At 37.7% G+C, this 21,698-nt stretch overlaps 1 protein-coding gene and 1 long non-coding RNA gene across 11 annotated transcripts in view; one reads left to right on the top strand and one right to left on the bottom strand.

Moving 5' to 3' along the window:
- The window catches only part of LOC141573439 (junction-mediating and -regulatory protein-like), a 189,095-nt gene that overhangs the window by 52,502 nt on the left and 114,895 nt on the right, over nt 1-21,698 (top strand). For 2 of the 3 annotated variants that reach the window (XR_012499128.1, XM_074341577.1), the window contains one exon: nt 13,864-16,517. The exons of the other annotated variant lie outside the window; for it this stretch is intronic. Coding sequence is in view for 1 of the 2 variants with exons in the window: in XM_074341577.1 (XP_074197678.1) it covers nt 13,864-13,912 (49 nt within the window). In the remaining variant the exon portion in view is untranslated. Of the gene's footprint in view, nt 1-13,863; nt 16,518-21,698 lie in introns of those variants that run through there. 3 annotated transcript variants of the gene reach the window in all.
- Nucleotides 1-21,698, bottom strand: part of LOC141573441 (uncharacterized) — a 58,369-nt gene that overhangs the window by 5,152 nt on the left and 31,519 nt on the right. For 5 of the 8 annotated variants that reach the window (XR_012499135.1, XR_012499136.1, XR_012499133.1 and 2 more), the window contains 2 exons: nt 1,098-1,878; nt 318-395 (listed from right to left, as the gene is read on the bottom strand). This is a non-coding gene — a long non-coding RNA (uncharacterized LOC141573441). Of the gene's footprint in view, nt 1-317; nt 396-1,097; nt 1,879-13,059; nt 13,293-21,698 lie in introns of all 8 variants that reach the window. The other 3 variants (XR_012499137.1, XR_012499139.1, XR_012499138.1) reach the window with 2 other exon arrangements.

Below are 21,698 nucleotides of genomic sequence, written 5' to 3'. Positions count from 1 at the left end.
ATAACATTTGTTTAGAGTCAATCGATATGTTTGATCAAATTTAAGAAGCTTGAGATACACATTTATTTTAACTATTAGAAAGAAAAAATGCCACTCTTTAAATTATGGCATCTCATCAATTTCTGAGAAGCTGAGATATGAAAATATGTGCCTTTAGACTCAATGAAATATTTCAGGTGTGTAGACTTGAGGGCTCTTCTTTGGCAAGGAGCAGATTTTGTGTTGCTGGTTTTTGAAAACCCTGCTCAATCCTATGTATCTGCACAGCTATGCTGGTTCTCCTTGTTCATTCATTTGTTCCCTCCTTTAGTACTTACTGAGTGTCCTTCAGATGCAAAGCTATGTCATGTTTCTAGTCACACAAGATTTCTTCTCTTGGAACTTCTTTTATATATCTGGAATATAACACAAAACCAAGTAATTGTTTGATGGCACAACATAGTACTTATGTCTCCAGCTAGATTCCAAACTATCATAAAGATTGTTCTTTTTCACATGTTATGTATCTGCTTCATTTCCTAGCACATAATTTGTAATTCATTGTAACTTCTTGATTAATTTAACTTTGTTTATAATGATAAGAAAAAAGTGTAGTGTGTACACCTGAAAAGGGTGTCTATATGATTATGCTTTAATATAATCAGAAGTTTTGAATTTTAGAAAAATGGAATAAAAATTTTTAACTGTAAAATGAGATACCAAAGATTTCTTCAAATAGCTAATGACTGTTCTGGATTTCTTTGACATTACAAGAAATCTAGAAAAAGCCTAATGGTCTGGCATCTGTGGCTTATTACCCAGCTGCACAAGTGAATTACTGTTTTGAACACTGTGGAATCGTGGTATGAAGAGGTGTCTAGGAGTTCTATTGCAGGGTGGACTGCCCTAGGAGGACATTGCTATGATTTATGTCAGAGAATGTTTTGCCTAGGTTTTCTTCCAGGAGATTTACAGTGTCTTGCCTTATATTTAATTCTTTAAGCCATTTTGAGTTTATTTTTGTTTATGGTGTGTGGGAGTTGTTCTAACTTCATTGATTTACATGCTGCTGTCCAGTGTTTCCAACACCATTTGCTGAAGAGACTGTCTTTACTCACTGTATTTTCTTGCCCATCTTTGTCAAAGACTGACTGTAGGTCGGTGGGTTTATTTCTGGGCTTTCTAGTCTGTTCCATTGATCCATATGCCTGTGTTTATGTCAATACCATTCTGTTCTGATGACTGTAGTTCTGTAGTGTTGTCTGAAGCCTGGGAGGGTTATTCCTTCAGCTTCATTCTTTTTCTTCAATATTGCTTTGGCAATTCTGGGTCTTTTGTGATTCCATGTAAATTTAAGATTATTTGTTCAAATTCTATAAAAAATGACCTGTGTAATCTGATAGAGATCACATTAAATCTGTAGATTGCTTTGGGCAGTATGACCATTTTAACAATATTGATTCTTCCAATCCAGGAGCATGGGGTATCTTTCCATTTTTTAGAAACTTCTTTAATTTCCTTCATCAATGTTTTATAGTTCTCCGTTGAATTTTATTAAGTGCGTTTTCTGCATCTATTGAGATTATCATGTGGTTTTAGTCCTTTCTCTTGTTGTTGTGAATTATTACATTGATTTGCATGTGTTGAACCACACTTGTGTCCCTGGGATGAACCCCACTTGACCATGATATATGATCTTTTTTATGTGCAGTTGCATTCTATTTGCTAGTATTTTCTTGAGGATTTTTTGAATCTATGTTCTTCTGTGATATTGGTCTTTAATTCTCTTTTTTGGTGGTGTTCTTGCCTGTTTTTGGTATCAGACTGATGGTGGCTTCATAGAATGAGTTTGGGAGTATTCCCTCCTGCTTGTTTTCTTTCTATCAGCTTTATAATATTCTGGAAAGCACAAGAAGAAAATATGGTTAAGTGGCATAAGGCTGTGACTATGGTAAGTACACCTAATGAGTAGTTTTCCCAACAACATAAATTCTTTTGTAACAAAAAGGGAGGGAAAGTGACTGCTTAAAGAGGTAAGATGTGAAAGGCTACTCTACCACACACATTTCTTGTCAGTCACACAGAAGTTGTCAAATAATTATCCCCTGTCACTCAGAAAAAGGTAATATTGTGAGAACACACTGTCCACAGAACCCCCTGTCCACTTCAGCATAGGCATCAATTTCTCTGCCCTGCTCAATGAGGACACCCAGCCGTGGATACAGGAAAGAGGCCTGATGCCCAAGCACCATCACATCCCATGACAGGGCCATTCCCTTCCCCTGGAGGGGCAGACAAACTCAGAAAGCCCCCAAAACCTGGGCGGATGGCCTTAGTAGTGTTCGTTTTCCAAGACTCTGAGCCCCAACATATGTTGTTTGCATCCAAAAAGAGGCTGTATTAACAGATACACACAATTATATAAAAATAGATAAGCACAAGGACCTACTGTATATCACAAGGAACTATATTCAATTTCTTGTAATCTACAGTGGAAAAGAATCTGAAAAGAAAAAAAAAATATATATATATATACTGAATCACCCTGCTGTACAGCTGAAACTAACACAACATTGTAAATCAAATATACATCAATAAAATGTTCTGAAAATGCAGCTCTAAAAAGCAATAGAGTCATGGTGTGAGCTGCCAGGCCCAGTGAAGGAATTTTGAGAGGTGAATGTTTTAAAAAATAATTCCTAATACCCTGAGATAACTATTTCCAGGATGGTGCAATTTTACCTTTAAAAAGGGAAAGAGAAAACAAAAAAAAAAAAAACAAAAAACTCAGACATCACCATCCTGGAATTAACCAGCACACAATTAAATTTTGGAAAAGAAAACACAAAACAGTAATGCAGTCATTCATCAGATTCACAAAGGAAAACCAAAAATGCCAGCTCCTTACTGAGCTTGATTTCAAACAGAAGGCTGGTAAAGGTTACAGCATGAAAAAGTAATTCTAATAATTAAACAAAACTTCATAAAATGAACAGGACTGGCAAAAGTATGTTTCTGGTAAATCAACTCAGGGGATGTCCAAATATAATGCAAAAAGCTCATATAATTTTAAATTTTCCAGAAGCCTCCCCAACTTTTTTAAAGAAGTAAAAACAAAAAAAAGATAGAATTGACTTTAGCAATATATTTATACTTAATCCAATAGAGTCAAAATATTATCATTGCTGCATATAATCAACAGAAAAAAATATGAGATATTTCACATGCTTTTATTCATACTAGACCTTCAAAATCTGAATCTATTTTACACGTACCGTGCATCTCAACTTCAGCTGGCTATGTATCAAGCAAGCAATAATTACATGTGGCTAGCGGCTGCCACTTTGTTTTCTGTGCATTTTTTGGTTTTTGTTTTGTTTGTTTGGGAGGGTAATTAGGTTTTTATTGATTTATATTTAATAGAGGTACTGGGGAGGGAACCCAGGACCTCGTGCATGCTGGGCACATGTTCTATCACATAGCTATACCCTCCCCCCTAGCAGCTGCCACTTTGGACAGGGCAGATCTCAATGGATACATTGCACTTATTTGTAAGTCCAAGTCTTCTCAAAAAAGAATCCCAATGGCAACCACTTAAGTGCATGCCTTCAGAAAATATAATTTCAATTATAGTTTTTAAGTTTTTCCACTTCACCAAGGATGCTCTCTACTGTGATAAACAAGCAGGTGGTTTCTCTATCCCTCATGGAGTCCCTGAAAGCAACTGGTAATGGGAGCAGAATGGGGGACTTCTGAACTCTCTGTGCCTTTGAGGATCCCTTTGGAGAAAAGAGACATTTTACTTCTGTTCCAGTCTCTTCACCTCCCCAGAAGAGTGTCTTCACTACATCACCATGTCTTTTCTTTCCTCAAATCCACCTCTCATTCCATTGCTGTCGGTTTTAGTCTCCCCAAACAGAAAACCAGGGGTACTCCCCCATTTTTAACACATCACCAAGCCTCAGTGTGTCCTTCTACAAAAATACCCCACTACTTTTCCTCACCCTGACTTTGGCTTCTCCACACCCAGTCTCTTGTAGTTTACATGTGAACTAAGATTTAAGAATTACCCCACCTCCCAGCCCCGACACATACACCCTAACTGTTGTTCATGGCCTGTTCCCACATTCTCAGACAATGGCCTTCATCTCCCCCACACATGTGGTCCTGGTTGTTCATGGACCTGGGAATCTACCTTTGCGGGACTGTGGAATTCTGTTCATGCTAGTTCCATTCCAGGCCATCCGGCTCCAGACACATGTCCCAGGAAACCATTTCCAGTGATTCTGGACTCCCTGGCCCCACCTTTCCTTGGAGCACATGCTCATCAACAGCACCCCAACAACCCTACCCTCATCAGGTCCACAGTGGAACCTGCACTCGGTTTCTCTCCACTCCCCACAAGCATGACTCACTCTGCTCTTCTACACGTTCAGGGAAGAGGTAAGGTCCTTCCTATAGTTACAGTATGTCTCCTACAACCATTCATCCCTACCTTCCTCCAGGGTGTTTCCAAATTTGGAATAAATGACACTTGTAAAAATCATCTGAAATTTGGAGAAGCTAGTGTGTGAATCAACCTATCTATCGTTCTATGGTGGTTTCAGAGATATTTTAAAAGAACTAGATTAAACTGAATCCTGATTTTTCTTTATTGCATGTGAAAGTGTAAATAAGAAGACAATGGAAGACCTTCCTAATGTCTAATATAAGCCAGGCTATAGCAAGTTGTCCATTTTTATTAGGTTTTGAAGATTTTTATTTTTTAAGTGAGAGGTCTTTATTTTAGAAAACTAATCAATATGATTAAATTTAAGTTTGACAGAATCTACTGTTAATGACAAATTAATAGCAAGTAATTCATGCCAAGAACTTGAGCTACACATTTCCATCTTGTGTCTGCCAGGGACCAGTGATCAGTACAGAGACTGAGCTTGGTTTGATATTTATATTTGTAGATGTGCTTCTTTAAATTTTTCTCAATAGAGGCAGCTAGCTCACCAAAATAATGTTTTCAATTTTTTTATATTTTAAAGACAGAAGAAAAGCTCATTATGTTACTTGTTAAATCTTGTAAACTCTTATAATTCTAGTAACCTCAGAGACCATAATGATGGCTTCATAAACAGTACATATAAGTGAATATTTTGATGACACTGATTGGTAGACATATATCTCAAATTTTTTTTAGAAACTGTTTCTTTGTGCTGTGGAAGTATTTGAGGTCCCCCACTGCCTTGGTGCTGTGTTCTTCCACTTGGAGTGAGACACTCATTCCCCTGTGGCAGCTAAGATGGCTATCAGAGAACGTGGAGTGAGCATCAGCTAGCCTGAAGTCCCTAACACTTCCCTTCCATGTCGGATTTCCATGAGAATGAAGCCCAAAGGGATAAGCGAAGAGTGGAAGATATTAAATTTGGTTTGGGCTCATTGCCTGTTTTTCTCGAAATCAGTGCAAGTTTCCTCCTAACCCACTGTGATTTCATTTTGACAGTGGCAGTGGGTTAATCTGTATGTGCTCTCTGAGCATTTTTGCTAGTTTAATGACAATTTTTTTTATTTTTACTTTTTAAAATTGAATTATAGTTAGTTTACAATGCCTCAATTTCTGGTGCACAGCACAAGTCTTCAGTGATACATAAATATATATATATATATTAATTTTCATATTCTTTTTTAAAAATTGTCTACCACAAGATATTGAATATAATTCCCTGTGCTATACAGTAAAACTTATTTTTCTATTTTATATATGTCACTCAGAATCTGCAAATCTCAAATTCCCAGTTTATCCTTTCCAAATCCCCTCTCCCCTGGCAACCACAAGTTTGTATTATATGTCTGTGAGTCTGTTTGTTTTACATATAAGTTCATTTGTCTTACTTTTTAGAGTCCACATATAAGTGATATGTGGTATATTTCTTTCTCTTTCTGGCTTAATTCACTTAGAATGACATTCTCCAGGGACATCCATGTGGCTACAAATGGCAATATGTTCTCAATTTTCATGGCTAAGTAGTATTCCATTGTATAAATATACCATAACTTCTTTATCCAGTCATCTGTCAGTGAACATTTAGGTTGCTTCCGTGTCTTGGCTATAGTAAATAGTGCTGCTATGAACATTAGGGTGCAGGTGTTTTTCTGAATTAAGGATTCTTCTGTATATATGCCCAGGAGTGGGAACACTGCATCATATGGTAAGTCTACTTTTAGTCTTTGGAGGAGTCTCCATACTGTTTTCCACAATGGCTACACCAAACTACATTCCCACCAAAAGTGTAGGAGGGTCCCTTTTGAACAACACCCTTTCCAGCATTTGTCATTTATAGACTTTTGAATGATGGTCATTCTGACTGGTTTGAGGTGAAACCTCATTGTAGTTTTAATTTGCATTTTTCTGATAATTTGTGGTATTGAGCATTTTCTAATGTGCCTTTGGCCATTTGTATATCTTCATGGGAGAATTGCTTGTTTAGGTGTTTTGCCCATTTTTGATTCGGGTTGTTCGTCTTTTCTTATTAAGTCATATGAGATGTTTATATATTCTGGAGATCAAGCATTGTCAGTTTCATCTTTTGCACATATTTTCTCCTATTCCATAGGTTGCCATTTTGTTTTGCCTATGGTTTCCTTTGCTGTGCAAAAGCTTGTAAGTTTAATTAGGTCCCACTAGTTTATTTCTACTTTTATATCTATTTCTTTGATAGACTGCCCTGGGGAACATTGCTGAGATGTATGTGAGATAATGTTCTGCTTGTTTTCTTCTAAGAGATTTATTGTGACTTGTCTTATGTTTAAGTCTTTAATCCATTTTGAGTTTATTTTTGTTTATGGTGAGAGGGAGTATTTTAACTTCATTTATTTACATGCTGCTGTCCAGTTTTCCCAAAACCATTTGCTGAAGAGACTGTCTTTATTCCATTGTATGTTCTTGCCTCCTTTGTTGAAGATTAATTGACCAAAAGACTGTGGGTTCATTGCTGGCCTATTTTGTTCCATTGATCCGTATGTCTGTTTTTGTATCAATACCATGCCTTTTTGATTAATGTAGCTCTGTAGTATGGTCTGAAGTCTGGGAGGGTTGTTCCTCCAGCCTCATTTTTTTCCTTCAGTTATGTTTTGGCAATTCTGGGCCTTTTGTGATTCCATATAAATTTTATAATGATTTGTTCCAGTTCCGTGAAATATGTCCTTAGTAATTTGATAGGGGTTGCAATAAATCTGTAGATTGCCTTGGGAAATGTGGCCATTTTAACAATACTGATTTGTCCAATCCAGGAGCATGGGATATCTTTCCATTTTTTAAAGTCTCCTTTAATTTCCTTGTAGTTCTCCATGTATAAGTCTTCCACTTCCTTGGTTAGATTTACTCCTAGGTATTTTATTACTTTAGGTGTAATTTTAAAAGAGATTGTTTTTTTACTTCCTTTTCCTGTTGATTCATCATTAGTGTAAAGAAATGCAACTGATTTTTGTACATTAATCTTGTAACCTTTTGTACATTAATCTCGTGATCTTGTATCCTTGTACCTTGCCAAATTCTTTCATTAGTTCGTGTAGTTTTTGTGTGGACCTTTTAAGGTTTTCTATATATAGTATCATGTCCTCTGCATATAGTGACGATATTTTAGCTTCTTTTCCAATTTTTATCTCTTTTATTTCTTTTTCTTGCCTGATTGCAGTGGCTAGGACTTCCAAGATTATGTTGAATAGAAATGGTGAGAGTGGAGAACCTTGCCTTTTGCCAGATTTTAGTAGGAAGGTTTTCAGCTTTTCAACATTGAGTTCTATGCTGGCTGTATGTATGTCATAAACAGCTTTTCTTATGTTAAGATATGTCCCCTCAATACCTACTTTGGTGAGGATTTTTATCATAATGGGCAGTGAATCTTATCAAATGCTTTTTCTGCATCTATTAAGATGATCATGTGGTTTTTGTCCTTTCTCTTGTTGTTGGGGTGTATTACATTGATTTATTTGCATATGTTGAACCATCCTTGTGTTCCTGGGATGAACCTGACTTGATCATGGTGTGTGATCTTTTCTATGTGCTGTTGGATTCTATTTGCAAATATTATGTTGAGAATATTTTTATCTATGTTTCCTCAGTGATATTGATCTGTGAGTTACTTTTTTGGTAGTGTCTTTGTCTGGTTTTGTATCAGGGTGATGGTGACTTCATAGAATGAGTTTGTGAGTACCCCCTCTTTTTTAATCTTCTGGAAGATTTTGAGAAAGACTGGTATGAGTTCTTCTTTGTATGTATGATAGATTTCCCCAGTGAAGCCATGCAGTTCTGGACATTTGTTCATTGGGAGTTTTTTTTTTTTTTTTAATGCTTATTCAATTTCATTTCTAGTGATCGGTTTGTTCTAATGTTAAATTTCTTCTTGATTCAGTCATGTGGACTGTATTTTTCCAGAAACCTGTCCTTTTCTTCAAGGTTATTCATTTATTTTCCATAAAGATGTTCACAGTATTCTCATATTATATTTTGAATTTCTGTGGTAATGGTTGTAATTTCTCCATTTTCCTTTCTTATTTTGATTGTGCTCTGTCTTTTCTATTCTTTGCAAGCTAGGCTTGAGGTTTGTCAATTTTATTTACTCTTTCAAAAAAAAAAAAACCAGCTGTTTGTTTGATTGAATTTTTCAATTGTTTTTTAAATCTCTATTTATTTCCTCCCTGATATTTATTGTTTTCTTCCTTCTGCTGACTTTAGGTTTTGTTTGCTCTTCTTTTTCTAATTATTTTAGTTGGTTAGTTGTTTATTTCAGATTGTTAATCTTTTCTGAGGAAGACCTTTACTGCAATGAACTTTCTTCTTAGAAATGCTTTCACCGCATCCCATAGATTTTGCGTGGTTGTGATTTTTGTCATTTGTCTCAAAGTATTTTTAAATTTCTTTTTTGATTTTTTCATTGACCCATTGGTTTCTTAGTATCATGTTTAATTATCATGCTGTCATTTCTTTCTCCTTTGTTTTTCTGTAGTTGATTTCTAGTTTCATGCATTGTGTTCAGAAAAAAATGCTTAAAATAATTACTATTATCTTAAAATTGTTGAGTCTTTTTTTGCGCCCAAGTACATGATCCATCCTAGAAAATGTTCCATATGCACTTATGAAGAATGCATATTGTATTTTTTTAGGATGTATGTTCTGAAATATCAACCATGTCTAATTTGTATATTGTATCATTTAATTTCTGTTGCATTATTAAATTTGCATCTGGAAGATCTTCCAGTGAGGATAATGGGATATTTTAATTTCCTACCATTATTTTATTCCCAGCAATTTCTCCTTTTATATCTGTTAGTATTTGCTTTATGTATTTAGTTGCTCCTACATTGGGTATAGTTATGTTAATGGATGTAATATCTTCATCTTGTATTGCTCCTTAAATCGTAAAATGTTCTTCGTCTTTCTTTATGGTCTTTGTTTTAAAGTTCATGTTGTGTGAACTCAGTATTGCTACTCCTGCTTTCTTTTCATTTCTTTTTGTGTGTAATATCTTGTTCAATTTGCTCACTCACAGTCTATTTGTGTCCTTTTCCCAAAGTGGGTCTCTTGTATGTGGCATATTGTAGGTTCTTGTTTTATTATCCAGTCTGTCACTCTATGCCTTTTCATTAGAGCATTTAACCTATTGAAATTTAAAGTAATTTCTGATAAACCTTGGTTTATTGCCATTTTGAACTTAATTTTGCAATTGATTTGGCATTTTTCCCTTGCTTCTTTCTTTCTCTTGTTGTGTGTGTTTTTTTTAAAGTTTTCCTTTCTATTATCTTGGTTAATTTTTAGTTTTTGTGACTTTCTTGTAAGTTATTGTCTTATGGTTACCCAATTTTGTACATATATTAACCCATTACTGTATCTGTTTGTTTAAAACATATAGTAATACAAGCTCAAACCCATCCTACCAAGAATGAAAAAATTAAAGAATGAAGAAAACTCTTATGTTTTCTTGCTCCCCTCTCCCACTCTTAATGATTTAGAAGTCTTCTTTTACAATTCCATGTTTATTCTGTTGTAATTCATGGTAATTATCACCTTTCCAATTATGGTTTTCTCCTTTCAAAAGCAAACTGCTTCTTTTCGATTTAGAGTATACCGTTCAATATTTCTTTTAGTATAGATTTAGTGTTGCTAAATTCTTTTATTTTTGCTTGTCTGTGAAGATATTTATTTCTTCTGCTATTCTGAAGAATAGACTTGCTGGATAAATTATCCTAGGCTGAATCTTTTTTGTTTGTTTGTTTTTCATTCAGGACTTTGAATATATCTTGCCACTCCCTTCTGGCTTGTAGTGTTTGTGTAGAGAAATCAGCTGAAAGTCTTATGAGTATTCTTTTGTAACTAACTCTGTTTTTCTCCTTATGCCTTTAGAACCATTACTTTATGTTTAACCCTGGCCATGCTGATTATAATATATCTTAGTGTGTGTCTGTTTGGTTTCTTCTTGTTTAGGTCCCTTCATACTTCCTGTACTCGTATATCTGATTGCTTCTTTATGTTTCAGAAGTTCTTAATTATGATTTCTTCAAATACCTTTTCAATCCTGTTTGCTATTTCTTCTCCTTCTGAGACCCCTGTTATGTGTAGGTTTTGGCAAGCTTTATATTATCCCATAGGATAATTGTTTTCATTGAATTTTGTTCTTTCATTGGTTTTTGTTTGTTTTCCTCTCTTCTGATTAGTTGATTTCTGTTGTCCTGTATTCTAAACCACTTATTAATTCCTCTGCATTAAGTAGCCTACTTTTTTTTTTTACAACTTTTAACTCAGCTCTTATCTCAGCAAATGTGTTTTCCTATTTTAAATCACTCCTCTTTATAAAGTTTCAATTTCCTATTTGACATATTCTTTGCCTCTATATACAATCTCTTTTTGCGTCTTTAGTACTTTTATCTCTCCTTTTTTGAAATCATGATTTAATAGATTATCAAGGTCTATTTCATGATCATTCTTTCAGGGGATTTTACCTGTTCTTTTAAATGGGGTTGTTCCTCTACTACTTTATTTTGCTTATATCTCTCCTGCACTATTGATTATGGAGCATGGTTGTCTTTTCTGTTTCTAAAGGTTTTCTTTTTACTTATTTACCTAAAACAGATACAGAAATAAAGTTAAAAAATAAATTTAAAAGAAGAGAATAAGATTTGAAAACAGATTATGAACAATAACAGAAGAACTAGTCAAAGAGAAATAAAAATTGAGAAGTTTTAAAGTCTTAAAATTAGAAAATAATATATGAAAACTTATTATAATAAATAAGAGAACAAAACAAAGAGATAAAAAGCAAATTGTGAGAAATTTAAAAAGCTTAAAAGAAGAAAAAATTTGAGAACTTAGTCTAATCGATAATAGAAGAATAAAGCAAAAAGAAATAAAAATGAAATTGAGACAAACTAAAAACAATTTAAAATATTTTAAAGGCCAATTTTAAAAGGGATTAAACATAGAAACATAAAAATCTTTTAAATGTAAAAATTTAAAAAGTAAAAGAAAAATGAAAAAATGTGGATATGTTCTTGTGGGCACTATGTGCTCTTAATAATTTTGTTGATAGCTCTGTCTGAAGTATGGGTGGTTACTATGTCTTCCTGTCTTTTGCCTGTTATCCTTTTTGTTGGGGATTTGGCCTGTGATCTGGTAGCAAGAGTCTTCCCTGGCTATTAAATGAGATCTCCTTTTTATTTTGTGATTGTCACTGCTCCTGTTCTCACCCTGCTGCATGAACTCTACTCACTGGTTCCAGAGGCCCTCCAGTTGTTCCCCTGATCTGTGCTTCTCCTAGTGCCATGTGTCATGTCTCCTCCAAATGCTGTATTGTGGTGGTGCACTTGTGCATGTTAGGTGGTAGGGTCTCTCTGCCTTTCAGTGCCCCTCCCAACTTCACTTCAGTTCCATGCTCTTTAGGTGGACTTGGATAAAGTGGTCATACCAGCCATCACCCGTGCTCTATGCCAGAACTCTTCTCCTTGTTCATTTGTCTTAGAACCATGAGTTCACAGAGGTACTGCAGCAGAACTTTCCTATTTGCCTGGGGCTGTAAACAAATCTGAGTCCCACCTATGAGGTTGCAGAACCCCTAGGTAGGGATTGAGATTTCAACCATGCCTCCACCTGGGTGCACATTAGAGTATATGGTGGGTGTGTTTAAACCCCACCTCTCTTCAGAAAAGACACCAGAAATGATGCCACAAGTCTTCAAAGACAAAAGCTATGGCACCCCTCCCCCCAGGGCACACCAGCAGTGTTTCTTTGCCTTTTTTTTTCATATTTTATGGGGGACTCATGTTGTTCTGCTTTGTATACCTTTCCAGTGATGGCACACAGCATATTGAAATCTCCTGAGATTGCCTTTGTACAGTTGGCCTGAGTCCTCCATCAGGCTCAGGCAGTCTGTTTCATCCCACACCTGTTGGTTGGTGTCTAAGCCTGGGGGTCATGAGGACCCTTTTTGCCCATTTAACTTTGTTCTGTCAGTCAAGGGATATTCTATACAATTTCAAGCCTCAGAGGTTCCCCCTCCATCCAGCTGACCTCTTCATTGGAGTGGGAGGGACCCAGCAAATGAGCACTATACCACCTTTGCTGCTCCCTCCCCATGGGACTGGACTGCACTATTTCCCTTTTTCTTCCTTTTATTTTCCTTTTCTCCTACCAGATTAATGGCGTGTTTTGTCTTTTGATGAAAGTGAGGTTCTGTTAAAGTTCAGCAGACTTTCTGATTGGATAGGTGGGTCAGTGGATGTCAGTCTTGTTGCATTTGTGGGAGAGGGTGAGCTAAGAGTGTCGTTCTACTCCACCAACTTGGCCCTTCTTGATTTTTTCTTTTTTTAAATGTACAGTAGTCTAGTGTCTGTATAAGTGTCAATTGTAGTGGGATTTTGTCCAGTAAGCCTAAAATTTCTTCTTTGAAATAAACTACTGGGTTTATAAAAAAGAACTAAGTTAACAGCTGCAAGCCAGCATCATCTATTCAAGGGTATGTTAGAGAAGGATGGAGGGGAGGAAGGGGAGAGGGGGAAGAGACTTAAAGGGTGAGGGAGTGGGGAAGGAGGAAGCCCTACCTGATAAAAAGTGGATGCTTGCTGCCACTCAACACAGCTCAGTGCAGGGGCACCCCACTTTATGCATGAAGAGCTAGCTGTCTGGACTCTGATCTACAGACACTGCTCTCAGCTTCTACTCTGGAGTTGAGCTGGTGCTGCTGGAGGAGTGGGTGGAGTCAGGGCAACAGTGGTAGTATGGCAGCCTCTGGTGTGAACAAAGAGCTGTGAGTTCAGACTTGCTCCTTAAGCCCCTAAAAGACAATGAGCAAATGAGTCCTTTTAGAGAGACAAGGAGGGAGAGGGTCCTGTGGTGCTCCCACTGACTCTCCAAGCATCCAACTTGGAATTCTGCCTTACGCTGACATCTTTGACCAAGAAACAACACAGATTGCTTTTATTTCCTAATTTAATAAAAGCCTTTGGCTCACTTTCACGGGAAGCATAGTAACAAATCTGAGCTACTTTAAGAAGAAGGAAAATCCTCACTGAGGACCTACCCTGCACCAGACATGGTATAAGGAACTTCATGGCTGTGATCTCAGTGACATCTGACAAGTCACTAAGAACTGGGATGAAGGGACATGATCAGAAACCAGAAGACAAAGACAGGCTGAAGGCAGATGTCATACAGAAAATCCCACAAGAATGAGTAGAAGCAGAAAGTGGAGCTGGTGTGGTAACACATGTGTAAATTCTTAGGTTTGAATTCCAATGAACTAGGCAGGGAGGTAATCCTGGATTTAAAGCATAAAGATCATTGGTTTCACAGTTCCTCTGCATGACCAATTATTTTTGTTTGTTTCTTTCTTTTTGCTGTCCTAGATTTTCCTACATAGCAATTTTTATTCTTCTTCATCAACCATTCCCTTGACTGCTTCTCTTTCAATTCGTATGCATAAAAGACTTCACCCCAGGACCAGATAACAAATCAGTTAATAACAGGAAGGATAAGCCTTCAGAACTTGCCAAGCAAAAGGATAGATTGGTATGCACTAAGGTAAATATGTAAAATGATGAATAATTGAAATTCAAGTGAGTGGCTCACATTAATGCTGAAAAAGTTCAAAGAGGAAAGGAAGGCAGGTGGAAGTGGTCCTGTTTGTGCGTGTTTGTGTGTGTGAGCATGCATGCTGGGAGAGGAACTGGGTAATGGTTGAAGACATCATGCAAGATTGTTGAAGTGTCAGTAACAGTCTTTGGATATGAGTTGAGAAAGGGAAATAAAAAGGTGAATTTGGAAATAATGCTTGAGGCCAGAATGTAAAAGTCCTTGAAGGTCAAATTAAGATGTGCTATCATATTTTATAAGTCTTGTATTTCACACCAATTTAAGTGTTGACCCTCTTAGAAATGGTGACTTAGAGAGGAGATGAAGGGTTCCTTTAAAGAGGAAATTTAGACAACCACAGCACATTGAGGCAATGGTACCCAACAATTGCATTCCACAAGATTAAGTACATTCACATTTCTACAGAAAAATAATAATTTACAGCACTGTATGTTTCCTACTACCTACAGAGTTAGAAAATAGCTCAGTAACATTGAATTTGAAATATTCAAAGGGTGAGCTAGACAGAAACCAAGTAATCTTTCGTGTGGTTGAGTGTGTGTTTCAAAATGTTTCAGTTTTTCCTGACAGTGGCTTCTTTTATTAGGTATTTACCTAGAAGCAGATTTGCTGGAATAGGTTTATCTGTATGTTCAGGTTGAAGTGGATACTGACAGATATTTGCTTCTCAGGTGATTGTACCAATTTACATGCTTGTCAGCAATGTAGCATTCTTTATGTGCTCCTGAAAGTTAGGAAGTTCTGAGCCTCAATTCAGTTCTACAAAGGGTAAAATTTTAAACAATCTCCTTTGTAGTTCTCATGCATACCAAATTTTTAGAGTTATTATCAGTGATATAATAAATAAAATATCTGTCCTTTATTTCTGGTACCAGACACAGAACTTCAAAACTCTTGGAATTTCTTGAGTGAGAATAGTGTCTATTATGCTAATGAGGTGACTCACGGTAGTGGACCCCAAGTTAACTTCAGCATGAGGGCTAACCCCAGAAAGACCAACCACATAATTAGAGGGTTGAAAATTAGTGCCATGCTGGACTCTGGGAAGATGGGAGGAGATGATGCTGGAGATGCAGATTAATCATGTGTCCAATGATTTAATAAATTATAAAGCCCAAGTAAAAACTCTGGACATCAAACTCAGTGATGCTTTCTGGTTTGTGAATACCCGGACTCCACTTCCATCCAGTGTCTGAGGTTGGCATATACTAAGTCTGTGTAATTTATTTGTTGAACAAATTAATGCACTGATTCTAACCTGAGTCTTACATCCAACTCTTGAATCATTTTGGAAGTATAAAGTCTACGAGCTTGTGTCTCTCATGGTGAAGCTTGACATTTCTGTCCATGTAGGGAGATTCAGGAAAGGTATGAATAAACAGTGGGAACATTACTGTGTGGAAAAAAGCATCATCATAGGAAATGAAATCTTCTAACACAACAATTTTTCAGTTCAAAGCAAGCCAAAACAAATTGACTATTCCACTTGTGACCTAGGCAGTGAGCATTGGTCTCTCCAGTAAGATTTGGCTTCTCCAGTAAGATTAACAAGAAGACAGATGACTGGAAAAAGAAGTTGTATATTTATACAATGGAATAATGCACATCCATAAAAAAATAATAAAATGATGCCATTTAAAGCAACATGTATGGACCTGGGAAATATCATTCTAAGTGAAGTCAGAAAGAGAAAGAAAAATGCCATGTGATATCACTTATATGTAGCATCTAAAAAATAGATGAAATTATTAAAAAAAATAAAGACTCACAGACATAGAAAACAAACATGGTTTCCAGAGGGAGAAGAGAGTGGGAAGGGCTAAATTGAGAGCATGAGATTTGCATATACTAATATATATATTATATATAAACAATAATTCCATACTGTATAGCACAGAGAACTATATTCAATATCTTGTAGTAACTTATGGTGAAAAAGAATATAAAAAAGAATATATGTATGTTATTGTATGACTGAAGCATTATGCTGTACACCAGAAATTGACATAACATTGGAAATTGACTATAATTCAATAAATAAATATAAATAAATATATATAGATATATTTTAATTATGCATTAAAATTCAACAATAAACTTTTATTTTCTAAAAGAAAGAGGAGAGTGAGTGGAGCAGCAATTTGAAATGTGTTTTGTATTTCTTATCTCATAATATAAGGATGATTCTAGTCTATAATTAATAAATAATTTGTAAGGCTTAAACCCAGCAGAGAAAATACTTAAATATTTACTTTTGGGGAATTAGATTTAGCCCAAGAGGAAAAAAAATCTAAAACTGATATAAGACATTCACCAATAAACATTCAAAAAAGTGCAGTGTCTTCCAGTATTAGACTGAAATGTTCACCTTTATTTCCTAGAATTATATGGATTGTGGGGGAGTAGAATTAAGATAAAACTATGTTGGACATTGGATGTCTGGCTAAGACATTTTAGTTTTAATTTTTGTTCACAGTGGAGAGTGGAGAAGTTTTGGAAGGCAGCTATGCTCACCACTATATGCCTTCAAGTGGAAAAGTTTTGATCAGTAGAGGGAAGAGAAGAAATTAGTACCACAGAAAAGGCATTATCAAGGAAGGTAGAACAAAGATAACTGACGTTCACTGTACATGGCTACCAGACTTTCCATCGGTTCATCCTTTTATTGAAAATTCATAGGATTACACTTATATTTACTTCTTCCCTACAGAATGTGCTGTCAATTTTTTTAAAAATAAGAAGTGTCATGTTAATTTTCAGACAGGTATACAATATCTGTCTGAATAGATCATGGAAACATTGAGAATTCTGGCCAATTATTAGTAATTTCAGTATCAAATTTAAGAAAGAGGAGTCAGAAGCAGCCAAGATGGTGGAGTAGAAAGACACTAGTAGCTCACCCTTCCCACAAATACACCAAGAGAGACACCCCGGGACCCACCCATTCACTCAGAACACCTACTGAACATTGACAGAACATCACCTTCTTCAAAAGACAGAATTCACCACAAATCTGGTAGGAAAAAAGTAAAAGGAAAATAGCGTGGGACAAATCCCACAGTGTGGGAGTGACAAAGGAGGATTCGCACTCTTAAACTGGGGGGGAGGGGGACTCCAAGTCTTGTATCTGTGCAAAGTAGCCCTTGGCCCACAAAACAATAAGTAAAATGAGCACTAATTTTCCCTGTGACCTCAGCCTTAGACACAAACCAGCAGGGGGTGGGCTGGGAATGGCTGCCAGAGGAAAGTGGTGGACTGGGGCCAACTGCACAGAGGCAATCTCAAGGGGCTGAAGTATGCTATGAACTATGTCTGGGAGGGTATAGAGAACAGAACAGCCTGAGTTCCCCATAAAATTAAAAAAAGGAAGCAATACTGCTGGTGTGCATTGCAGGGAGGAGCACAATGCGGCTGGGCCATAGCCTTTGTCTACACAGTCCTGTGACACCATTGCTGGTGTGTTCTTAGGATAATAGAGACAGGGCTCCACCACAACCACCATATCGCTTCAAATCCACCTCTGGTGGATTTGAAGCACATATTCATACCCAGTGGCTCCACAACTTCACAGGCAGGACTGAAATTTGTTTACAACACCAAGCAAAGGGGACCATTTTGCTATGCAGGTGCCTTTGTGGACCCACCCTTCTAAGACAAATGGGCAAGGACTAGAGTTCTGGCACAGAGTAAGGGTGAGTGCTGGTGTGGCCATTTTCTGTGAGCCCACCTACCCTGAGTGAATGCAGCACTAAGAGTAGTTCTGACCAAGTTGCATGACCTGTGGGCCTCTGGGAAGAGTGAGCAGAGTTTGCAAAGTGGGTGATTGAAGGGGCAGCATTTGGCACTTGGCATGGTGCTGATCTGGTAGCATGAATGCAGTCACTGAGTGCTGGAAGCCCTACTGGTGTAGGCATCTAAGACAAGTGAGCAGAGTTTGTGTATCAGGGCAAGTGCAGGTGCAGTGTTTGCTGCTGCAGATGTCACTGACCTGATAGTGCATCACCAACCAAGTGTGTGACCCAGAATTCAGTGGAATTGCACTGGTATTTTTGAGGGCAGAGAACCTGGGGGACACCACAGCAGCATACTGACATTCCTGTGACTAAAGCTAGGACAAGGGCAGAGTCAAGAAAAAGTACTTAAAGTGCTCCAACCTCACCTACTATGCACCAGAGCTCAGAACCAGGTCTGGAAGCCTCACTCTCAACAAAAAGGAAACAGATCCAGTCCCTGACAGAGCTGTGACAACCACAGAACAAAAAGGAGACCACTCTAAAAATCCAGAGAAGGCTCTGGTCACCACAACACCAGCCACATCCCTAATCAAAAGGATAACTGATAACACACATGGAAGGAAGACATGGCTACCATCCATACTAAAAACAAACCTAGCAACAAAATTATTAGGGGTGCGCAGTCTACACAGGAACACATCCTCTTCAAAAAAAAAAAAAAAACCCTTGAAGTCCAGAGAAGATAACTGATACTTCATAATCCATAGTGCCAGAGAGATATAAGTAAAATGAAGAAGGAGGGGAATGATTCTCAATTAAAAGAACAATAGAAATCCCCAGAAAGAACAGTCAATGAAATATATCTCAATAGTCTACTAGATCATGACTTCAAAACTGGAGTGATGAAAGCACTGGAAGAAATAAAAGAGACTATAAATAGAGAGAGAACATTATGAAAAGGAAATTGAAAGTATAAAGAGGAGATAATTAAAAACATAATACTCAATGGCTATGAAAAGAGCCAAGATATAGGCAGTCAAAAGCAGACTAGACAATACAGAAGAATGAATAAGTGACTTAGAAAACATGAAAAGAGGAGTCACCCAATCAGAACAGCAGATAGAAAAGCAAGAGAGAGAGAGAAAAAAAAAAGAACAATGAAAACAATATAAAGGATCTATGGGATAATATATAACATTCCAAACTATGCATAATAGGGGTCACAGAAGGAGAAGAAAAAGCAAAAGGGATTAAAAAGGTATTTGAAGAAATCATGACAGAAAATATCCCAAACCTAAAGAAGCAATCAAATATCCAAGTACAGGAAGCACAGAGAGTACTCAAGAAGAACCCAAATAACCTACACCAAGACATATTAAAATTAAGATGGTGAAAGTTAAAGATAAAGAAATGATACTAAAGGTAGCAAGAGAAAAATGAATTATTATTTATAAGGAAAACCACATAAGGCTATCTGTTTGTTTCTCTTCACCAACACTGCTGGCCAGAAGGGAGTGGTAATATATATTAAAAGTTCTGAATGAGAGAAAGATGCAACCTAGGATAATTTATGCAGTAAGGCTGTACTTTAGAATAGAAAGAGAAAGAATTTCACAGAAAATCACAAACTAAAAGAATTTAGCAATACTAAACCTATGCTAAAGGAAATAATGAAAGGTTTACTCTAGGGGACTCGGAGAAGATACCAGAGTAGAAGGGCACTCGCAGCTCACCCTCTGCCACAAATACACCAAGACCCACATCCAAAGACCAATTCAGCCAACCAGAACACCTGTGGAACTCTGACAGATCATCGCGCTCTTCAAAAGATAAAGACGCCAAAAATCTGGTAGGAGAAAAGGAAAAAAGAAAGAACAAAAGGCAAAGCAGAGTGGGACGGGTCCCATGGGGAGGGAGTGGCAAAGGAGGACTGGCGCTCGCTCACTGGGTCTCCCCTCTCCAACTGAGAGGCCAGTGGGACGGAGAGGGAGCCTCCGAGGCTCCGATCTATATGAAGCAGCCCTTGAATGACAGAACTAAGTAAAACAGGCACAGAGGGTCCCCCCAACACCCAGCCTGAGATGCGGGCAGGCAGCAGTGGGCAGGGCCAGGCTGCACAAGCCAGGCGGAGGACGGCGGCAGCTGCATGGAGGCAGCCCTGGGGGAATGCAAGGGGCTGTGCACCATGGCTGTGGGTGTACAGGGCAGAACAATCTGGGCCCTCCATAAAACAGCAAGGTTGATGTGCTCTCAGGGGAAGGGTGCATACCCCCATTTCTGAAAACCCACAGAAAGTTTTCAGGGGAAGAGAGGTGGGGCTCAGGCACAGCTGCCATATCCTCCAGCGCTTAGTATCCAGGCAGTAGCAGGGGTGAAACCTGCATCCGCACCAAAGAGCTTAGCAGCCTTAAAGGACAGACTGAGACTGGCCTACAGCCCGAGGCAGATAGGATCCTTCCATCATGGTCCCTCAGAGAACTTGCTCCACAAAGACAAACAAGGAGCTGAGCTTTGGCCCAGAGCAGGGACAAGGCTATCCCTCTGTCTTCCCAGAGCCCACCTGTGGAGCACAGACCAGGGTGGAGCGTGCAGCCACACAGAGCAGTGGAGCTACAGGTGCAGGTAGAGGGAGAGTGGCCTCCTCTTTTCGGGCAGGAACACAGTCCCTGAACGAGGTGCTGGGAGGGGGCACGACCCGCCCTCCTACCTGGCCAGTCTGCAACATCTGACTGCGGCATCGGCATCGGGAGGGGCTGTGACCCGCCCACCCACAGCAGAGGAAAGATGCACCTGACCCAGTATTAGGAGGAGGTGCAATCAGCTTGCCAACAGGTACTGGGAGCAGCACAGAAGAGGGCGCCAATAGAGGGCCTCTGAAAACAGCAAGATGAACTTCCAAAATAGGACAAAGACAGAAAGACTTCACGTTAAAAGCACACAGACTCCAGGAGAACACCGACACCCCCCCTTTTTTTTAATCTGTTTTTACCTGTTCTATTTTCTATTACCCTCTTAATTTTTACTTCTTAATTCATTTCTATTTCTCTTGGGTTTTGATGTCCTGTTATTGATTAGACACAGTTTTCAAATACATCTATTCATCTACCCCCTCTTTTTTTTAAAGGATTTAAAAGGTCGTCTCAACCTGATTAATACTCTGCTTCAACTCGCTCTTCTATTATTCATTATACACTGTTTTCAAACCCTCTTTCTCCCTTCTTTTAAAATTATTTCTCTCTCTCTTATTTTTTTTCTTTCTTTCCTAAGTTCTATTCCTAAATAAGCATTAGATAGATAAAATCCTTAAGGACAAAAATAGACAACTGATACTCCATAAACCACAGTGCCAGAGAGGTATGAGCAAGAAGAAGAAGCAGAGAAACCTTTCCCAATTAAAAGAACAAGAGAAATCCCCTGCAAGAAAGATCAATGAAATAGATATCGATTAAGATTTCAAAAAAGAAGTGATCAAATTGCTGAAGGAATTAAAAGAGATAGTGTTTAGAGATACAAAATATGTCAAAAATGAAATTGAAGTTATAAAGAAGAGCCAAGTAGAATGGGTAAACTCATTGACAGAGATGAGGAATGATCTAATAGCTGTGCAAAGCCAACTACATAATGCAGAGGAATGAATTAGTGACCTAGAAGACAGGACAATAGAAAGCACCCATTCAGAAGAACTACAAGATAAGCAAATAAAAAATAATGAAAATAGCTTAAGGGACCTATGGGACAATATAAAGTGTCCCAATCTTTGCATAATAGTGGCCCCAGAAGCGGAAGAAAGATCAAAGGGGATTGAAAAGGTTTTTGAAGAAATCATGACTGAAAACTTCCCAAACTTAAAAAAG

The sequence above is a fragment of the Camelus bactrianus genome, chromosome 15, assembly GCF_048773025.1.
Source record: "Camelus bactrianus isolate YW-2024 breed Bactrian camel chromosome 15, ASM4877302v1, whole genome shotgun sequence".
NCBI lineage: Eukaryota > Metazoa > Chordata > Mammalia > Artiodactyla > Camelidae > Camelus > Camelus bactrianus.
This window is presented reverse-complemented; position numbering and strand designations above follow the sequence as displayed.